General features: G+C 42.1%; 1 protein-coding gene across 1 annotated transcript; it reads right to left on the reverse strand.

Moving 5' to 3' along the window:
* Positions 1–714: 714 nt before the first annotated feature.
* On the reverse strand, positions 715–13,313 carry cyb561 (cytochrome b561). The gene is made up of 6 exons (XM_085785049.1): positions 13,221–13,313; positions 9,691–9,898; positions 2,453–2,551; positions 2,254–2,357; positions 1,597–1,754; positions 715–907 (listed from the first exon to the last, which is right to left on the reverse strand). The coding sequence occupies exons 2-6, from the start codon at positions 9,893–9,895 to the stop codon at positions 715–717; spliced, it is 759 nt and encodes a 252-aa protein (XP_085641175.1). The 5' UTR covers positions 9,896–9,898; positions 13,221–13,313.
* Between the last annotated feature and the right edge of the window lie 3,105 nt (positions 13,314–16,418).

Below are 16,418 nucleotides of genomic sequence, written 5' to 3' on the forward strand. Positions count from 1 at the left end.
GCAAATGGCCAATTTGCCAAAATGTTGGACTATCCCTTTAAGGTTAGGGTTATTTTCAAATGAACTTTGTTAAATTTGGCCCTCTGTCTTTCCCCATGAAAACTGGGGGGAGGGGGAACGTACCCACTGGTTGTGTTGTGTTGTGTTTCAGATCAAGACTGGGTCTAAAGTTGTGTTCAGTTGAGGGGCCGGACTAAAGCCGTTGATACTGTGGAGGTCAGTTTGCACATTCAGATCTTCCAGGACAATCCGTTTCTGAGCTGTCTGAGAAAACATTTACACTGCATTGGCACATTTGCATCCATAACCTAACGTACACAGTTGCTGTAGGTGTAATGCAAGAGACTTTTGCCCCTCAAACACCTGACTACAGGTCACACACTGCAGCAGCTGTGGAGATGCTACATGTTCCTACTGCATGCCATACAACATGATTATTCTCTATTAAACTGTAAATGCTACAACTGATCTGGTGTGAAGTAATTCTCAAATAAAACTAATGTATGATTTTGTTAAGGAGTTAAAGAGACAGTGTCCATGTCCACAAAGAACTACTGTAAATCCACAATTTTGATTTTCTTTTTTGTCTTTTCTGACCACATTAATGGCGATATGTGTTTGAACTGATGACTCTGTAACTAGGCATTAACAGACTGGCAGCACAGACAGTCTGTAGGCACGACGCTGCTTGTATCGGAGGTGTGAGAGCGGAGGTCAGGGCCTGGTGGGCGACCCCCCCTCAATCAGGGTCTTGAAGTGGACGGACAGAGCCTCTTCCTCTGGGTTGGGCGGGCGCCTGTAGTCCTCCCTGGTGATCAGGTAGCCCAGCAGCACCCCGAAACACACCAGCACGATCCCCAAGATGTTGGCCAGCACCCCCTCCCTGTCGAACTCGGAGTAGGTATCCCTGGAGCAGGAGACACAGACAGGAGGAGGAGGTAGAGACAGACATGTGATGAGGAGTGGAGTAGATGAATGGAGACACAGGCAGAAAAAATAATACTAATAATGGATTTATTATTTATATACAGCTCTGGAAAAAACTAAGAGACCACTTCAAAATGATCAGTTCCTCTGGTTTTACTATTCATAGCTATGTGTTTGAGTATAATGAACACTTTTGTTTCATTCTATAACCTACTGACAAAATTTCTCCCAAATTGGAAATAAAAATATTGTCATTTAGAGCATTTATTTGCAGAAAATGGCAACAGGTCAAAATAACAAAAAAAGTCTGGTGTTTTCAGACCTTCTATAATGCAAATAAAACAAGTTCATATTCATTTTAAAACAACACAACACTACTTTTTTAAACTTAGGAAGAGTTTAGAAATCAAAATTGGTGGAATAATCCCAATTTTTAACCGCAGCAGTGTGTTTTTTATTTATTTATAATCTTTCTTCCTCATTAAATATGATTTGGTTCAGGCGATCAGCTAAGTAGAGTGAGATGAGCTTGTGTTGGAGTTCAATAGACACTGGAATCGATGGCTGCCATACTGTACATGTAGAGAAGCTGATTTATTAAGAACATTTTGGAGTGGTCTCTTTATTTTTTCCAGAGCTGTATTTATAGATACATTCAGACAGGCCTACATGAGGTTGAAGAGGACTTTCTCCGTGATGCCCAGCAGGCTGGTCCCTATGGCCATAATCAGCAGCATCAGACCACAGAACACGTGGATGGGGAGATACAAGGCTCGTAGCCATGCTGACGCAACAGGAAACAGGAAGAACAGCAAGCCCATCACCCACTAAGAGAAACGAGAGAAGTTATAAAACTTGATGTAGCAGAGTGAAGCACATGGAGGTGAGACACTTCAGGTAATATTCAGACCAAACATCTGAATAAAGAGGAAAACATGATCTCAGAGACTATATGTGCATTTTACTAACCTGATTAATGCACTACTGTGATATGAATGAGTGATGGAAACATCTGAACTTCAAACAAAACCTTCAAATTATGCAAATTCGAAATTGGCGTGGGAAATATTTAAACATGTATGGAGGAAGATATTTTACTGCCTTTTGAGTTTGGATTTGAGTTTGAGTTTATTTCAATCAGCAACACTTACCACTATCAGAAAAAGAAAGGTCACATAAGGCTGACTGGAAGGGTTAAGGCTGAAGCTAACTACCATATAAATGCCCTAACTAATACTTTTAATGGCTTCTGCTACTTCCAGCAGGATAATGCTCACACCTTTGGGATATGGGACATGCGTAATCTATGCTAGTGTGCATGTGTACCTGGATGCAGAACAGCACTAAGGTCGCCATGCCACACCAGCTGTGTAGGGAGTACATGTCTGGGATGTTTCTTGCTTTGTGGAAGTCAAACACAGCTGCAAAACCTGTACACACATAAACACACAGTCAGTTAAACACAGGCATAAGGACACAACTGGAGTCCTACTATCATTATTATTAGCTTCCCTGTTTTCCTCACCTACGATGCTGATGATGAGGGCGAGCAGGTGAATGACACCATGAAGCACTTTTACGTTCCTCTTCGCTTCATTACGAAATACTCTGAAAACCAGGATGGCTGGAGACACAGGAAGAGAGAGAGAGAGAGAAGAAGAAGAGGAGACAAGGGAGTCTGTACTGAGTATGTGATACAGTTTGCAAACCTCTCAAAACAACTGAGACAGATACCTTATCAATAACTGATCAAATCATCCTTCAAATCAGACAAACAAGGTCTCACAGAGAGCAGAGATGTGGAAAATAAGTTATGTTTATCACCAACAAAGTCAGCCTGGGAATAACTATTTAACCATTGAGGAAATATCAACAGAAACAATCACAGTCTGTACAAGTGAACATAGTAATATGTAGGACATCAAGTGAAATTTTAAGTTGAATAACCTAACATTTGCACATATCTAAGCGCACTAATAATGAAGGAAAATGCTAATGAAATATGAAGAAGTTTGATGAAAAATTCTATATGAGGCCGTAAATGAACCTGCATGATCACATTATCAAACCATCAAAGTATGTAGAAAATAAATAGCAGCCATGTTGACAATGGAACATCTGGGCAAGATGTTTTAAACCTGAATTAAATAATGCAGAATTGATCAAATAAGTAACATTGAAAAGTATACATATGTCTACAAATTTAAGTGATGATTGTTGCACAGAAGCTGCAGAGATGTGCTGATAGGTCAACATAATGTGGGCTACAAGCTGAGGCTCCAGCTCTAACCAGATTTGGGAACACAATTGCTAATTGTGTTCACTTCAAATCCTTTTCTTTTGGCCATCTGAGCCAGCTGCTTTGTAGCGTGTCCACTAAGCAGCTTCACAAGGGAGCATGTAGTGTGAGTTACACTGTAAAAAAGAGAAAGAGAACAAGTTTTAGCTCTGAATTATTGTGAATACAGATTAAAGAGAAAAGGATGTGAATGCATCCAGCATCAGTGTGGACATGGCCCGAGGCCACCAAAGCAGAAATCACAGTGAATCAGCATTATGTGTGTGTACGTGCGTGCGTGTGTGTGTGTGTGTGTGTGTGAGAGACCCCCCAGGGTGTTTCCATCTAATGCCCAGCTGACCTTTGCTTTTATTGCTCTAATATAATCTTATGCTGTAAACAGACAGCTGAACCAGTTGAACTAATGTGGTTACTCTCATTAGCAGACGTACCCAGGGCTGAAAACCACAGCTTCATCTTACTTTGTCTTTATTTGTGACACCACAGCCGTCACCTGGATGTGCTGCAGTGTGAGGAGGCAGTAGTAAGGTGTCTTGGACAAGTTGACGTTGTGGCAAAAAAAAACAAAAGAAACCCTCAACTTCACTTATATTATTTTGGGGGCTTTTTGCCTATAATTGACAGGAATTGGGGAGGCAGAGAGAGGGTGAATGACACGCAGCAAAGGGCCACCGGAGGAGTCGGAACAAGTCGGGGCGAGCTGCAAGGACTACAGCCTTTGGGGCGCCAGCTTAACCCCGTGAACTAAAAAGCGCCCCTTACTTAGCCTTTTGATCAGCCAAAAGTTGTGCATAGTACCCAGTACTAAGTTCTTATTGTAAAAACACCACAGACAACAACTCTGTCTCATAACGTTCCGTTATAGTGTGGTGAACAACTTGTTCACAAGAGTGTTTTGGAGTTGTTGGATTGTGTATTTGATGAGTTTGATGAGGGAAACCAAGAAATTTCATTAGCCTCCGTAGCATACTTCTGAGCAGCTCGCTGCTCTGCTCTGCCGTTCTAAAAATAGCTTGCACCTACAATTAAATGTAACAAACCTACTCCCAAAATTATAGGGATTATGGCAGAGCCAATTTGCCAAAAATGTTGAACTATCCCTTTAAGATAGTAGCTAATTATTCTATACATTTATGATTATTTATTATATTTATGTTAACCTTAGAGTTAGAGTAACCTGAGGAATCAGCTGGTGACGTTCTTTTCGTCACATTTACCTGAGCTCAGGTCCTCCTTCCTGTTATTGGTTAGATTAGGGACATGTGACTAGACAGGAAGCTGATGTGGAGCATGAAACTGAGTAAAAGCTGCAACAAAGCTTGTCTCCATCTAGCTGTTTTATTCTTTTTATCCAGAAGAGATTTATACCACCATGTGACGACCCTCTCATGGACTTGGAGGCTGACCTGGCAGCCAATTGAGCTTCAGCTGATTCTCTTCACCTGGGCTCCATCATGCTATAAAAGCTGGGCCATGTGCTCCAACTCTCTCTCCCTTTCACTTGATGACATTTTTGTTGGTTTTGGTTTTACACCTTCACAGACTACTCATCCATGTTTTGTATTCATGGTATGTTATGGCAATCTGCAAAACCCACTGCAGTCACATGGTGTGTAGACGTTCCTCTGTTTGGGTTCTCTTTGATGTCCTTGATTGTTCATTAAAGCAGAAGTAAGCGATCTGGTTGTTTTGGCTAACTTTCTGTCAGCAGATGGAGTTAGCAGTCCTCGCCCTCGTCCCCACGTCACCACATTCACACGCATCCCTTGGCTGCACACACAGAGAGGACCGCCCCTTTACACCGTTCTCTCTCCTCATTGGATAAAGGTTGTAGGATACAAGGAAAGTTTTCTCTTCGGCTTACAGCAGAGCAGAGTGACTGACAGACCCGTGTTTCGGACCAAACACTCTAAGTGATTGCTGCTGTTGGAAGATAGAACTATTTAAGACTTATATTAACACAAACATTCCGCTTACTTCTGCTTTAATCATGTTTGCACCTGGAGCGTCATGTAGCGTAGTACTTAGAGCGGGCGCCCCATGTATAGAGGCACAGTCCTCGCTGCAGTCGGCCCTGGTTCGAGTCCCGCATCGGGCGCCATTTACTGCATGTCATTCCCCCTTTCTCTGCCTCCCCGTTTCCTGTCTGTCTCAACTGTGCTATCCATAAAGGCATAAATGCCCCAAAAATATATTTAAAAAAAAAAAAAATCAGTTAATCATTAATCAGATCTGCCAGGCTGAGAAACAAGCGCTTATCGGACATAACAGTGCTATGTTATGTGCTTCCTCCATTTTTCTGGTCAGGCATTTAATAACAAACCACTCCTCCATTCAAACACTTCACACAACTGTGGAGGGTTCACTTTAAAGTGTCTCATTTGACTTGTAAAAAGGCAGAGAGTTTGATGCTGCTCAGTTTGCTGACAGAGGGGGTTTTTCTGAGACTTTGGTTTAACTCCCTGATGAGCCGATCTGTCAGAGCGTCACTGGAAATATCACCAAAAACCAGAGGTGGGTGGCACATTCAGTGATCAAAATCAGTCTCCTCTCTGGGTGGGGGTGGGGGGGTGGGAGGTTAGAGGGGGGGGATTGATGGCTGTCTGGGTAGCGTTAGCGTAATGCATCCGATCAGCAGCACAGTGCTTGAGGCTAAGACACACAAGCACACACACACACACACACACACACACACACACACACACACACACACACACTATCAGGCTGACTGAAATACAGCATCCACATTTTTACTGGCCTATTTTCCCATTTCACTCAATTTGCAGAATATTATCCAAAAATAACTTATCGTAACCATGACGACAAACTTGATGTAAGAGCAGCCGGGTTAAGATATCGCTGGAGTCAGCCATGTTCGGGAGGGAAGATGGAAAAGCTTCACTTCCAGGCTCCATTCCGTTTTAAGCCAAGCTGGTGCTGTGGCTCTAGAGATGGTAATATTGGTCTGTTCTTTGGCCGACAGTGAAGTGTCCCAACAAACATTGGAGGGGTAGGCAAAATATTTGGTACAAATGGTGTGGAGATTTTCAGACAGCAGAGAGTATACACTGACAAAACTGCTTTAGTAAGTGTTGACAAATATCATTGATATGCATAAAACCATGACGACATCAGTGATGTTTTTTGTCATGTCATGTCCTAATTTGAAGTTGTGCAGCAAGTGGAGCTCATTTTTTCTAGAATACACTTGTTTTCACTTGTTGGTCTTTAGTCTTCCTCTTCTTCTTTTCCCTTCAGGTGCCCAGGTCATTGCAATGTTGCAGTCATTATTTTGGTCCTGCCTTAGTATGTGACCAATCATCTTCCATCTTCTCCTCTTCACTTCCTCACTCAGTGGCCTCATGTCTAACCCTTCTAATAGTTCTTCTGTACTAATGTGGTCTTGCCATTGGATTTTGAGGATTCTTTTTAAACACTTGTTGTGAAACACATCGATTGCCTTGTTGTCTCCTTTATTCATTTTCCATGTTTCACATCCATATACTAACACCGGCACCACTAGTGTTTTGTACAGCCTCAGTTTCGTTCTTCTTGTGATGCTCTTGGAGTTCCAGATCTTTTTTTAATTTGATGAATGCACCTCTTGCTTTTGAAAGTCTATTTTTCAGGTCCTTCATTCCTCCTCCATCCTTACTTAAAGAGGGATTGCAGTGAGATATTACTGTATATGAATCTCATTCTGGACCACCACATCATCAAGTAGAAAAACAAGAGACAATTTCAGGGATAGATGTAACCTGACAGCTAAATAGAACACAAAACAGAACACAATAAGAATCAGATCCTTTCACTTTGAAGGAACAGTGTGTGTTCAACGTGCTCTACACAAGCCCTGACTTACAGTGAGCAGCTTAAACAGCCAGAATCAGGCATGAAAAGTTCAAAGACTTGTTGGTAATGCCAAACGGTAGACCAATAAAAAGTCATTAAAAACCAGTAGGCTATACACTCCAGTATACACCAATAGCAAATATTAGGTTTGTCAAAGCAGCAACATTTCTAGTTCCCATCATCAGGCAATACACAGCTCTGGTCAATTACCTAACAATTCAGTGAATAAATGTTTTTAATGAACTGATTCTAGTGATCAAGGACACTGAAAACAATGGTTTTGCACATCTGACTCTAAAAGAAGCCAAAGAGGAGGGGCGTGTATGTTGCTATGTGTTTTCTGCATGCTGGCTTGTGGCAAGCACACTCACCAGTCAGTGTCAGTCAAAGCAGCACACAGGCACTAAGATTTAAATGTGTGAGTTAAAAATTCTCCCCCATGCAGGAGGAATTAGCTGTAGAGACAACTACAGGCTGTAAATATGTTCATATTTTAACATAGGAGTCTATGGGGACTGACTCAATGTGGTCATTTGTGCAGGTGTAGTTCCATACTGACTTCATTGTTCAGCCTCATACTGTCAAGTCACTGTCAGTGTGAATATATTAGCATGTTGATATTAGCTTCACCTCCGGGTGGCAACAGCCATTCCGACGTCCCACCAGTCCAACATAGGGCTCTAATTCTCTAAATGGCATTCACTTAAAGCAGAAGTAAGCGGAATGTTTGTGTTAAAGGGACAACGAGGAGTTTTGGAAAAGCAAAGCGTTTTCACACTACATTTATGAACCTCCGTGCGCACCGTAAAATTCTTTGACCGGCGCAAGACGGACTCATGTTTTCATTCATCAATAATTAAAGTCAGAGGTTCAAAGAGGTTCACATACCGTCGTAGTTCCGACCATAAACGGCGATTTGGCTGCGTTATTCTCATGACTCGCCACGAAGGAAACGCTGGTCGGCTCGACCAGCATTTCCACCACCACTAATAATAACAAAATAACGATAGAGACAGAACGATATATTTATCGAAAATGGGCCCATTAACAAGTGTGGGTAGCGGAGATTCATCCACATTATCGTGAGACTTTTTTATAACCGAATAGAAACTCCTCGTTGTCCCTTTAATATAAGTCTTAAATCTTCCGACAGCAATCACTTATATAGAGTGTTTGGTCTGAAACACGGGTCTGTCAGTCACTCTGCTCTGCTGTAAGCCGAGGAGAAAACTTTCCTTGTATCCTACAACCTTTATCCAATGAGGAGAGAGAACGGCATAAAGGGGCGGTCCTCTCTGTGTGTGCAGCCAAGGGATGCGCGTGAATGTGGTGACGTAGGGACGAGGGCGGGGACTGCTAACTCCATCGGCTGACAGGAAGTTAGTCAAAATGACCGGATCGCTTACTTCTGCTTTAATTTTCTATCAAACGTCCCATCATTCCGACAGTTTTTGCCTCCTATGGTCGGAATGACGGTATTTTTTTCTTTTTTTAAACATCCTGCCTTTCAGACAATTCCTTCAATAGCCTATTTTTCCCCAAAAGATTTAGCACTGGTTGGGTTTAGGCAATGAAGAAAGGAGTTGGTTAAGTTTAGTAAAAAGACCAGGTAGAGGCTAGACAGGCAGACTCGTTCCTGTTTGCACTCTGCTGTGTAATTACGCACAACCATGTGGGTATTCCTCTATCAGCATGTCTTAAAGAAGGGAGTCACCTGTTGAGTAACGCACATTTCCTTGTCTGAATGGTGGGACGTTCGCATGTTGGAATAGCGATATGTTGAGTGGTGGGATGTTGAAATGGTGGGATGTCGGAACGACAGCATGTAACCTTCACCTCCGTGTACAGAGCAGTTAGCATGACTGCAGACACTTAGCATTGTGTCTCCTTGTTTGTCTGTGTGTGTGTGTGTGTGGTTGTGTTTGCAGTTTGAATTAAAACAACGACTGCAGTGAATGTGGTGGTACAGGACAGACCAGTATAGGTTTCATATGGTAACTACAGATTTGGGAAGTTCAGACTGGTTCTATAGTAACGCACCATTGGTCGGTGTCACACTGGGATAGATTTACATTCAGAATCACAATGATATCAGAATTGGGTTTTCTTGTCCAAGTGCTGCCATACATACAAGAAATTTGACTCCGGTTTGCATGGCTCTCTCATAGTTCACATAAAAGACATACAACAACAACTGGACAATAAGTTAAGAATAATACAGAAAAAAAATGTTAAATAAAATAAGATAAAGTAAAGTGGCCAGATTGTACTGCACTGTCACTGTACAGTCACTGCACCAAGATTATCGATTTAACTGTGGTTATTCCCACACCTACGGTCAAGACCTCTGAAAGTTAAATATTTGTGTGCCTCACTACTTCTTGCATGTCAATGCTGACAAGAAACCAAACAACTGGCTCACTGAAAAAAAGAAACACTGTATAAAAAGCAAACCAACACTTAAATCCTGTAAATTACCTGGCTTTGTGTCAAACAGAGCTTTGTTTTTATGTCTGTAATCTCTGTGACTACACCCTCTGACCCTTCCTCTAAATCCCCAATCAACAGATAGAGCTCCTGGAGTGGAAACCACCCGACCTGCGTGGACTCACCGTCGCCGTGCAGGAAGACCAGACCCAGCACCATGCACAGAGGGTGCAGGTTGAACTCCTGCCGTGAGCCATCCCAGGCGAAGCCCCCGCGGTAGTGACCCAGCCACACGCCGGTCAGAACCACCGACGCCAGACCCAGCACCTGCGACGCCGCAACCAGCCACGCAAACGTGGAGCGAAGTGGACGGGGAGGAGACTCATCCATGATCTGAGAGAGAGAAACAAAGAGCACTGAGTACAGCAGAGGCCCTGGGCTGTATCATCTGTTAAACACAATTAAAATGGATTTGATTATGTTAAGGTAGATAAATCTAGATACAGTAGCTGTGTTCTTTCCCCTTCTGTGATGTTGCAATAATGTTAGCTTGATTTCTCTTTTTTTGAATGGACAGAAAACATATCTGACTTTCTTATATTCCAAGATACTGACTCATTTAAAAAAACAAACACCTGTACTGTAGAGTTTTGACCTCCAACTGCTTTCTCTGGCCAAGCTGGGCCAAGGATCCACACCACAATGGGTATCTAAACCCTGAATTGTCCCTATAGATAACATAGATTGATAGATAGATAACCCCAAAGGAAATGCATCTGTCAGCTGCTCCATACATTCATATAACAATACTAGACTAAAAAGAAGGGAAGAAAGAAAAAAAAAGTGTGTTGAGGTTAGTTGGCTTCTCTCTGGGTTCTCCAGCTTCCTCAAATAAAGATAGTCCAAAGACATGCACAGTAGGTTGACTGGTGGCTCTAAATTGCCCATAGGTTTAAATTTCAGCTTGTGTGTGTGGTTGTTTGTCTCTATAGGTCACCCTGTGATAAAGTGGTGACCAATCTAGGGTGTACCCCCCACCTTCACCCAATGTCAGCCAGTGGGATTGCCTCCCAACCTCTGCAAACCCTAGTCTGGGGCCGTTGACTCGCTGTTTTGGGAAGGAAACGGATCCAGGGCGAGAGAGACAGACCTTTCCTTCAAAATAAAAGCACCAAGCTAATAAAATGCGGTAAAACTCTTTAATTTAAGGAATATAATTTACAAGAAAGTCCCCGAGGCATTAAGTTAACATTTCGCTTTTATTGTATTACAAGTTAATGTTTATTTTATAAGTTTTATGTTGGTGAACACTTTTATTTTGGTGAATTTGGTGATTTCGGTATCCGCTACAGACAGGAACCAGAATGCAGTCTAATTCAGAGGTAACGGACACCAGGCTCTTCGCTTGTCTGAAGAGCCTGGTGATGCGAGGCTAGCAAACCCTTACAGTTGAGTGGTAGAGCCAATGGGTGGATGGATGGATATTGAATTGGAGTGTCCAAGTCAACACAGAAGAGCCAAGAAAGGTGACTTAGCTTCTATACTGGCAGACAGTCACATCCTATAGCTGCTTAGGTTGGCCAGGAAGTAATCCAATGATTGGACAGAAAATCTGGGTTTGAGGGTCCAAACACACATACGTAAAAAATACCAACAGTGAGTCAAATCCAGCAGCATTTACATGACGGCGTCTTTAATCACACTGTAACTGTTCAGGCCCACAGGATCAACCAGCTCTCGTGAGACCTCATAGTCTGGTGGAGGTGTCAGAGAGGAGGAAGCTGCTCAGGCTGATGAGCATCGTGGTCAGCACCTATCACCCCCTCACATGCTCTGAATGAAAACGGCATTAGATGTGACACCATGGCACCAAAGTGCAACACTGCACACTCCTGTTTGTTCCTGTTTGCAGTGTGATGAACCCTTTACTTCTTACTTTTTCTCTTTTCCATTCACTCATCAGACAATCTTGTTTCTGACGTTTGTAGATTTCTTCTGAGCAGTAGATTTACAAAATATGTGTAGCCTTTATTCTAATATACATGCCAAGCTTAATGTTTAACAGTTTTATTTTTCTGTAATACAGCAAAGTTGAAGCATTAATCACTTATACCACAGCATAAAAAAATATAGAATATAAGTATATTAACCTAAAAAGTTAATTTTACTTCTGTCAAACATTATTAAGAAAACACAAGTAAATACTATATTCTCCAGATGTTTGGTACAAGATCAAACTAAAATTACACCATCCACATTATCATTTATATATATACATATATATATATATATATATACATGCCATGATTGACAGCACACAGCATCTGACCAATCAGTGGTCAGATGCGGATGCGCGGACAGGCAGTTGGAGAGCTACAGGTGGAGAGATGGCCTCCTACCCTGTAATGTAATTATGAATAGGGAGCAAGTAAAAGAAAAAGAAAAGTCAAAACAAGAGGAAGCTCATGCTTCCTTGGGTATGTTGCAGCTTACCCAAGTGAAGCACGAGCCTCCCAAAAATCTCTGTGGCATAAACACCTCAGCTGCTGCTCATGAGACAGAAAAGAGGATTTTTCAGTCTAGATGTGGACTGGAGATGAAAGGCGCATTGTTGAAAGAGGCTGTTAATAGTTTTTTGTAGGACATTCATGCTGAAGTAACTTTTAGGCTATTTTTAAACGAAAACATCTTTTGTTGAAATTAATAGTAACTATTTGTGACTCAGATTTATTTATGTATTTTAGTTTGAAGCTATGTTTTATTTGATTCATTCCTATTACAGTAATAGAGGTTGTCAACTTAAATGGCATATAGACTTATACAATCAATTTGTAACTATTATACATTTGGGATTGGGGGGGGGGGGGCATTCTGCTTAGGGCCCCAATTTGACCAGGGGCGGCCCTGTTAATTTACAACATAGTGATTTGTTGTGGTGTATTTTACATGTAGAATACATTCATGTAAGTAGCCTTTGTTGTGAAATAACACTACCATTACCACAGTTAACACGTTGTTAGTTGTAGCCTACATTTAGCCTTTATATAAGAGGGGAAATGTAGAGTGAAATGACAGAATAGCGCATTTAATTGCGTATAACAATTAATGATTATTATTTGGGCACGGAAATGCTACTTTCACAACTTTAACTTCTTTGACTAATGGGTTCATAATTCACCAAAACAGCTGCGCAGCATGGAGCTATTAAATACACCTCTGCACTGTTTATGACATTTTCTATGAACCGAGGGAACACACTATGTAAACATGTCGATGAGGAATCATAGCAGGAAGTGTCGCGCCGAGCTGACGGGAGTTAACATGATGAGGGCAGCAGCAGCAGACAGCTCTCCTGACCGCTCGCTTCATTATCGCAGCTGGAAGCCATTTATTATAACCCCGGCAAAGTTAATGATCACTGAAACATCTCTACTGCCGTCACCACACACACTCAATCACACACACACTCTGCCACAAGTACAGGGATGTTTCTTAGAATTCCAGGCTGCAGCGCCGGCAGTGAGTTGTCAGTCACCTGTTACCTGGCGCTGTGTTAGGATTTATCACGACTCTCACACTATTTGACCTCAGTTATTATAGACTAGGCTATCATATCACCTGGGCTCTCGTCGTGACTCTAACATGACAGAGGCAGGTTGCACCATGGGGAAAAATAAACAGAGATCATTAACAAAAGCTGGTGGTGAATACTTACTGCGCTGCAGCCTCCGCTCTGCTGAGGAAGTCCTGGAGTCTGGACTTAGAGATCCGCCTTCTCCTTCCCTCTGCCTCACCGTGCGTGTGCGTGTGACTGATGTGTGTGCGTGAGAGTGGGTGTGTGTGTTTTGGAAGCACTTCAAAGCCCAGCCCATGGGACAAGAATATTACACTACTGAGTGAATACTACTGCAAATACTGTAGGATACTACCTTTATTATTATCACAAGGCCTATTATTATTAGTGATAATGATATTATTATTGACCTGCTGTTATATTATATCCTCCTCTTTTAAATTATATTCTTACTGTTATAATGAACAGGAAGTAAACTGAATTGAATTTGACTCGTGGTTTAAGGCTAACGTCACAGTAACATCAGGGGAAGGGTGGGGGAGGTTTGGGAAGAGGGGGGTGACGTGGATTGATGACTAACAGCTCCAGTGTAAAGGTTTGTTGCCTTGACAACAGTGGAGAAGGGGGATGGAGGAGGGAGGAGAGGGAGATGTGCAGAGGAGGAGGAGGAGGAGATGGGAGTGTCAGTGAATCACAGCAGTTCATTAGAGGAGACGCAGGCAAATTGGAACGGTTAGAACCTGCACCTATACAGTATGATACAACACCTAATGCCAGTACAGCCACCATGATGACTGATACTGCTGCCACTTACACTGTGACTGTCCTACATCATGTGCCATTTTGGATGAAGCGCCCCTCATGTTATCATGTTGTCACCTGCGGTTCTAATGTTCACACAGCTCCACCAGCAGCACAGACAACGTGTGTGTTTCACACCCACAGTCTCCAGAGTGTCATTTTACACACAGATCACACATAAAATAGCCTATACCTTCATGAATTATTGAACTCCATCCACACAGCTGGATCTAACACAGCTACAGTGTTTAACCCATTTAAAGTTCATTGAGTGAGATTTGATCAGACGACTCTTACACTTCATATGAATTGTAGTTGTTTTTAAGCAAAGCCTGTTTCCTATATTATTAAACAAACATGCTACTGTCTCTTTAGAAATGGTTTGCACATGTATCTATAACACGTGTCTATTTATTTGTTTCATTTGTCTCCAAAACAACTGTGCACATAGGTTTTGTTTCTCGGCAATGCAGTTTCAGAACTAAAAGCATATTGTACAAGAGCTTGACAGGCTTATTAAAGGTATAGTTCAACATTTTGAACTGCATTGCCATAATTGCCCTATCGTTTTAGGAGTAAGTTCGTTACCTTTAATTGTCGGTGCAAGCTATTTTTAGAAATGTGGAGTAGAGCCGCGAGCTGCTCAGAGCTACACTAACTGATTGGATCTGAATGCGCAAACTGACCTCCACAGTATCAACGGCTTTAGTCCAGCCCCTAAACTGAACACAACTTTAGCCCCAGTCTTGACCTCAAACTGTATTTTTCACAGGTTAACACAACCAGTGGGTACATTCCCCCTCTCCCCAGTTGTCATGGGGAAAGACCGAGGGCCATTTTCAACAAAGTTCATTTGAAAATAACCCTAACCTTAAAGGGATGATTCAACATTTTGGCAAATTTGGCCATTTGCCATAATCCCTATAGTTTTAGGACAACTCCAAAACGCTCTCGTGGACAAGTTGTGACCTGCACATTCACCACGCTGTGAGATAATAACGGAACATTACGAGATGGAGCTGTTTTAGAGGCAAATGCAGAGACTGCTTGCCAAAAGACTTCCCCCGACAGTAAGGCACATCAGAGGAAACAACTGTCTTACGTTATTATCTCATAGCGTGGTGAATGTGCAGGTCACAACTTGTGTTTTGGAGTTGTTGGATTGTGTATTTGATGAGTTTGATGAGGGAAACCAAGAAATCCCATTAGCCCGTAGCACTGAGCAGCTTGCGGCTCTGTTCCACCATTCTAAAAATAGCTTGCACCAACAATTAAAGGTAACGAACCTACTGCTAAAACTATAGGGATTATGGCAATGGGCCAATTTGCCAAAATGTTGAACTATCCCTTTAATATGTGACATTAATGATAAAGGGTAAGAGCAACAGCCATCAAATAACTTTAGAGGAGTAAACATGTTTTCAATTTAAATATGACATCATGAAAGTACAGAAACATTAAAAATGCAAATATTTAACCTAAACATCGTGGCAAAGAACATTTTCTGATCTAAACTTTCATGAAAATGATACAGTAAGTGAATCATCCAGTAACTGTCAGTGAAAGTCAATGCACCACCCTTCCTCTCCTCTAGAGGGCACTGCAGCCTTACACAGCGTTAGCCCATGCTCCTAATGATGACAGCATAATAGTAGGGCAGCAGGATCAGTGGTGCTCACCCCGTGGTCTGGGGACCTGGTGTGGGACTTCAGGTCTCAGACTGCAACATAGGAAGATACAGAAGAGTCAGACGTTCCTCTAAAAGCTGAACAGGTAAAGATGCAGTTTTAATACATTTCTGAAACTTGGCTGAGATTTGGATATTAGAAGATTTTTTGTGTGGGCTTTAGTTAAAAAGTCATGTAGAATAGGAGGTGTGTGTGTGTGTGTGTGTGCGTGTGCGTGTGCGTGCATGCGTGCGTGTCAGATCAGTTATCAAGGCTATCTTCATTAATGTCAGAAAGTAGTCATATGTGTGTGTGTGTGTGTGTGTGTGTGTGTGTGTGTGTGTGTGTGTGTGTGTGTGTGTGTGTGCTGTTTGTGTGTGTGTGTTTTTTTCTGTCTGACATTTCTGATTTCTCCGGTGACTCACAGGAGTCTGACTCATCGCTGCTCCTTTTGCTGTGTGTTTGTGTGAATGTGCATGTGTGTGTGTGTGTGTGTGTGTGTGTGTGTATGCAAGCTACATATCGACATGTTATCCATCCATTTCTTCTCATCCTTGTCCCTTCCTCTCTCTCTCGTCATCTTTTTATTGTCTAATAACTTTTAATGGCACCAGTGGGCCCACTCCCCCACCTTCACCCCATTTTAATGACAGAGTGTCTGTCCCTGCTTCACTATGACTAGACACATTTCTACCTGTGTAGGTTTGAACTTGTGACGTTTCTATTAGTCTAAGATTTTTGCATCCACCCACTGGTGCAGCATGAGGTCCCAATCAAAGAAACATTGATTTCAGGCGGAACCGTAGATGATGAGTCATTTCGATATTGGCCATATGTGATTTGAAATGTTTATTAATCTTTATATCGCATC

The sequence above is a fragment of the Trachurus japonicus genome, chromosome 8 (genome assembly GCF_045865225.1).
Source record: "Trachurus japonicus isolate A0001 chromosome 8, Traja_1.0".
NCBI lineage: Eukaryota > Metazoa > Chordata > Actinopteri > Carangiformes > Carangidae > Trachurus > Trachurus japonicus.